The sequence below is a fragment of the Kryptolebias marmoratus genome, linkage group LG9 (genome assembly GCF_001649575.2).
Source record: "Kryptolebias marmoratus isolate JLee-2015 linkage group LG9, ASM164957v2, whole genome shotgun sequence".
NCBI classification, from domain to species: domain Eukaryota; kingdom Metazoa; phylum Chordata; class Actinopteri; order Cyprinodontiformes; family Rivulidae; genus Kryptolebias; species Kryptolebias marmoratus.
This window is the reverse complement of record NC_051438.1, coordinates 13,640,254-13,646,253: the sequence shown is the minus strand read 5'-3', so window position 1 is coordinate 13,646,253 and position 6,000 is coordinate 13,640,254. Positions and strand designations below refer to the sequence as shown.

General features: G+C 40.0%; 1 protein-coding gene across 5 annotated transcripts in view; it reads left to right on the top strand.

The window, feature by feature from the left end:
* gria3b (glutamate receptor, ionotropic, AMPA 3b) overlaps positions 1 to 6,000 on the top strand; it is a 108,203-nt gene that overhangs the window by 80,773 nt on the left and 21,430 nt on the right. For all 5 annotated transcript variants that reach the window (XR_003039575.2, XM_017426639.3, XM_017426640.3 and 2 more), the window contains exons 9-10: positions 1,814 to 1,918; positions 5,134 to 5,340. Coding sequence is in view for 4 of the 5 variants with exons in the window: in XM_017426639.3 (XP_017282128.1) it covers positions 1,814 to 1,918; positions 5,134 to 5,340 (312 nt within the window). In the remaining variant the exon portion in view is untranslated. The remainder of the gene's footprint in view (positions 1 to 1,813; positions 1,919 to 5,133; positions 5,341 to 6,000) is intronic.

The window sequence follows — 6,000 nt, the reverse complement described above, 5'->3', positions numbered from 1 at the left end:
GGGGTGTCAGTGGAGCAACACTCCATGACACAGGCTGCAGCAGTCCTGTCCCACAAGCAGCACCTCTCAGATATCACTGTCAGACAAGAGCTTGGAACAATATAAATAAATTAAAGGCCTAGCGTTCCTTGGAGGAAAGCATATCCCCCGCCATGTTTACGTTTTAGACTAAAGTCATCTTATGCTGAGAAATGACAGAGCTACAAACCTTGAAAATAACATCATGCACGATCTCAAATGAATTAGTGCTTGGAGTATGCGTTGTGATACATTCTCAGATACTACTACATCAAATTTTAGCTTTTAACATCTGTATGACTGAGTTATCGCCACTTTTGTGTGTGCTAATGTGGCAAACATCTAGAAGTGAGTTGAGTCCAAAGGTTTATCAGTTGTATATTTACAAGCAATGATTACTTTCTGAAAGTTTTAATTAAATTTGTCCAGTGGTTCATAAGATATTTGGCTGACAGACAATGAACACACACACACACACACACACACACACACACCTTATCACCCACCTCTCATGCAATAATAAAGGAACCTTCCCACTACACTCACAGCTTTAGCCACAGCTTGGAGCTGAAGAAGAAGTTTGCAGTTTTCTAGCACCTCCTCTTGGAGCTTAAAGTTAAGGCACTTTTGTTCACCTGTTTGTCACAATCAGTAAAAGATCAGAGGCAAAAAAAAAGACATGCAGAACAGATGTGAAAGGGAAACTGTGAGCCAGCAACTACAGATGCAACACGTTTCATCAGGAGCCAGAGCAGCCATTACTTCAGATGTGCAAACAAACACTTGACAGTGATTTGACTTAAGCATCTGCACGGCAGAATACAGACGAACTGCGACAGGCAGGACGGTGCAGGAGAAACTAAAATGTTATCCTTTGTTTCACACTATTGTTTCCTGTTTTTTATTATATATTTCTATATGGTTTCTGCAGGGTAACTACTTCTGAATACGTTGTGCTATTTTAGCCATCATTTATCAAAAATATTCAGCTAATTCAAGAGATTGGCACTATGGCTTTTGTTTTTATACTTTTCAAACTATTAAACTACAGACATTTTCTTCATAGAAATACATTGAGATACCTTTAATTCCTACAAAATATTGCTCTCTTTGAAAGCATACTTGCTCTATTTTTTCTTATATTAATTTTAGCTGTTAGCTGCTATTCTGCTACTTTTAGCTAGCCTTGTGTTACATTTAGTTGCTGTTCTGCTCGTTTTTGCTTGTATTTAACTGTTTTCTACTTTTAGCTTTTAGCAAGTCTTTGGTACTTTTAGTTAGTCTTTTAATAATTTTCTCTTTTACCTAGCATTTTACTACTTACTACACTACTTTAGCTTTAACATCTCAGTTTCAGCTTTTATAGCAAATTTCAACAAAATCGTTCATGGTTTAGCATTCAGACTGTATTTCCTCTGGTTAATAGAGGTGTGCAGATCACACCTGAATATCAAGCTGAATGTAGGAGAGTTTGAGGCTGTCTGCAGTATGGTCCTACTGTAAATACTGCACATGAACTACTCCTGTAGAAAAACACAAAAGAACATTTTTAAACAACATATCTGCTTAATGCTTGAATAACTTGTTTGTCCAGACCACATTAGCAGTCTGCTCACTCGCTGCTATTTTAGTTGAACTTTAGGATCGAGGCAGCATGCCTCTGGGAATTGTGGTGTTATTTTAATGAGTCTGCATCACTGCAGTTCCCAATAATATTTTGTCCGTCCTGCATGCTCACTTTTTATCTCGTCAGCGTGTTGGAATGCCTCACCGACCCACTGTTTTCTCTTCGCAGATCGGGTACTGGAACGAGTACTCGCGGTTTGTAAATATTCTGGATCCGCAGGTCTCCAACGACTCCTCAGTGGAAAACCGAACCATTGTGGTCACTACTATTATGGTACACTTTCCGTGCAGTTTTAAATGTGTCCCCCCTTGTTTTCTGCCACTCGAGGTCATGGTGTTGATTCCAATGAGTGATACATTCTGTCCTGGGCGGGTAGAACCACATCTTTTTTGTGTTGCTTTCCATCCACTCACTACACGTTGAAACAGTCCAAACCCCCTCCATAGTGGGGCGGGGTGAAGGAGTGTTCCAACTGTATCCGTGTGGGTGTCAAAGCATTTTGATTTTCCATATTTTAGTGGCCTGTCGTAGCAGTGACATCACAATAAATGGTGTAAGTGATAATGGTTGACTCCATCAGTTACAAAAAGCATTCAAACACATGCGTAAGTAGACGTGTCTGTCCTCATCAAGTAAATGTCCGACGACACTTGGGACAGACTGGCTGCAGAACGACCGGAGAATGATGCTGCAGTGGTACCACAAGCCGGGCAAAGCAAAATAAACTCTGTTGGAGAGGGATAAAACTTGGTTGTGCCTTTCCCCTTTTTTATCGCTTCTCCAATCTATTTTGTATTGCTCCTCCATGTGTTCTGTGTTGAAGTATATATAAGCACCCTCCAGAGCTTCACAAGGGAAGCATTTTCTCAGCCGTTTTCCCCAGATTACATTAGGAGGGGGGTGGAAAAGGCATCATATTTTAAATTTATTTTATTTTAACTGTATTTACTCAACTAAATGTTTCAGGCTTCCCATTGAAAATGTGTTTACTGCCTGTGTAATGCGCAATAATATCAGAATGCAGTACCACATTCTCCGTAAACAAACATTTTGAAAAGATAAAAGAAAAGCAATAAGTATCTCTGAAATGTAGATTTCACTTGTGATACAAGAGGGCATCACTCAACAAGCATTTGGAAAAGTTTAACAGCCTGCGAGTAAACATGCGCTCGCTGGAAGGAAATGCTCAGCGGATCCAAGGCGAGGTGGATACATTCAGCACAGAACAAACAAACCATTGCTCTCCTCCCTGCACTCTAATTGTATGTGGCTGTAATGGCGACGCTTGCTCTCCTGAGCAGCCCCGCTGTTTGATAACGATGAGCTGCTCAGGAAGAGAAAAGGATGAGCTGCTCCAGTGTATTTAAAAAAAAAGAAAAAAAAAAGGAGAAAAAAATAACTATAAAAACAATCAGCACACTCCTGCTCTATTGCTGCAATCATTTATGTTATGGAGTATTTTTTATTTTATTTTTTGCATTGTTCTGGGTAGCAAATAACACCTACCTTTTATTTGACTAAATTTTTAATAGCTCTTTATTCATTTATTCATTTATTTATTTTTATATGGGAATGAAACAGCCTTAAACTGCACATTGGTGATGCAGTGTGCTTGAATATGTTGAGATACCAAAGGGCACTCTCTGATCCCGCTCCTGTCTCTGGCATTTACTTGTGAAATTCATCCCCATTCGTAACCCCCGCCCCCTCCACCTCTAAGCTGACCCACACCTTGCCTAACAGCAACACCCAGCACTCTTAAAGCGCACTGTGGCCTTCTCCGGGAGAAATGTCAGATTTTTTTTTTCCCTCCTGTCGTACTAAACCTTGTTGATTATGCCACAGAAGTTGCACCCTCTGCCTCAGAATGGGTTCGGTACATGAAGGCTCGGTGTCTGCTGGCTGTCACATCTTTGATGAGAGCAGTGTGACCATATGATCAGGCTGCTGTTATCACTGCATATTTGTGCATTCGCAGGGCATCATCTGGTTATGCATGACTGCATGGATGTGGGTATAGCAGCTAATAATGAATTGACTGTGTGTGTGTGTGTGTGTGTGTGTGTGTGTTTCTTATCTATGGTGATATTATGAGGACTACTATATGGGGACAAAAAGTCATTTCTCATATATCAAATCTTTGAATTCTAAAGGGAAAAACAAGACTTTCGGTTCAGAGTTTGCAGTATATTGAGACATTTTTTGATAAGCAGGGTCTGAAACAATGTTTTTAGGCCAACACATGATTGTTTCATTTTTTTGACCTTAACAAAGAGTATTTGGCTTCAACACCAAAAACAAGAGACATCAGTATATCACACTGACATCTGATTTAGCTTTTGTTTGGGATTCATGCTCGACTTGTGTAAGTGTCCCATTGAAAACAAAATTAGGGCAACAAAGCAAAGCTAAATTTTTGTAAACAATCAAAAACATGTATTGAATATCTAAAATATACCAAGACAATAAATAAAACTATATGTCTTTGGTTTGAGTTATATGGTGTACAGTACTGTGCAGAAGTTAGCCTAGCTATTCAAAAATCACATTTGTTGGTCATAAAGTAATATTTTATGTCTGCCAGACTGTATTATTTGGTGTGTTTTTTTTTACAGATTTAGCTAAAGAAATTAAAACATTAGGTCTTTCTGACAGGCTGCTTACTATCAAAGTTACTAGCTCATAGTAATAAAATGCCTGAAGATTTAAAATTGGTTCTTTGCTAAGTTGTCAGTTGTCTGTCGACCCTCGAGGCTAGGAGTCTTTTTATGTGACTGATTTGTAGGGAAGATTTAAGCTGCTGAACTAACAAAAAAATCATTCCCTTGAAAATGTTCAGGGACAGAAAATAAGTATAATTCAGCAGCAAAAGTCCCAAAAAAAATGAAAGAAAGAAAGAAAAAAAAACTTTGAAAGTCCTTCAAAAAGCCTGGGGAAATATTGATCAAGACCACTTTGAAGGACTGCAGCAAAGTCTGGCTCCTTGGAAGCAAAATATAAAAAAGTAGGGATGACTCAGAACTTTTGCACAGTATTACACATCACCTCCGTCCCTCCTAACTTCTTATGCTGACTTTGTCCCTTACTCATAAGGCAAACAATCTTTGACGTTGCCTGAGATAACTCGGTGTCTCACAGTTTCTGACACTTGGGGACACCTTGTGCAGATCTCAGAGACACCACTGCCTTTAATATGGTCTCTTTATTTAATACTCTAATTAAAAGTCAAAGTTTTCTAAGGGCAGCTTTAGGTTAAAGTGAAAGTAAAGATTAGACAGGTGCTGTAGTTCGAGATAAGGCATTAAAGGAAAAGAAGTACTGAGGAATAGTGTTCTCTGAAGCCCAAAAATTCTTGTGTGTTTGTGTATGGTGTGTGTGGGGGGAGTGTGTGCATGAACATATATGAATGCATGTTTGCATATTTCTGTATCACTGTATGCGCGTGAGAGCAGTGGAGTGAATAAACCAGCGTGTGTTTAAATCAACAGGAAGCTCCGTATGTGATGTACAAGAAAAATTATATGCATCTGGAGGGGAATGACAGATATGAAGGCTACTGCGTCGATTTAGCATCTGAGATTGCCAAACATGTTGGAATTAAGTACAAACTGTCAATAGTAATGGATGGCAAGTACGGAGCCCGAGACCCTGAGACCAAGACGTGGAACGGGATGGTGGGTGAACTGGTCTATGGGGTGAGTACTGGGAGTCTCGATTTCGCTGATTACATGACAGTTTGCAAGGAACTTCAACATGAGAGGAGATCTCATTTTTCCGCCTTAAGCTGATCACCAACCCATTGTGAGCTCATCAGCTCTTGCCCGGTTCAAAGTCCGACGCTGTCTCGCGAAGCTCGGCTGTGAGTGGATTTGCCGAACGCAGCCTCAAGCACCGAGGAGTTGGTGATCATTTTGAGACGGAGAAAATGAAATCATTTCTCAGTGCTGTTCATTGCAATTAATCCTTCTTGCTGAGCCTAGAAAACTCTCTCCCTTTACAGTTGAAACAGAGGTAGGTACATGAAAACAATGACTCCATATGGCTAACACACTCTAATCACTTTGATGAATGAAAGATTGTATGTCTTTGAAGTGACTGTGTAATTATGTTCAATGTTTCAGGCGTTTGATGAATATGCCACATTCACAGCTGAGTAATCTGCTTCAGAGTCAACAGCTAAATGATGGTTTGCGATTTGAAACAATAAGCTCCATATGTGCTGCGCTCCACGAAGGTTGAACCTCTCACATTAGCGACGGGGGTCACGCCGTCATTTACATCTGACAGAGCTCTCTACCTCTCGCAATACCTCAAGAATTTCCAAAATGATCCCCCACCCCCGTGAGCTCTGCTCC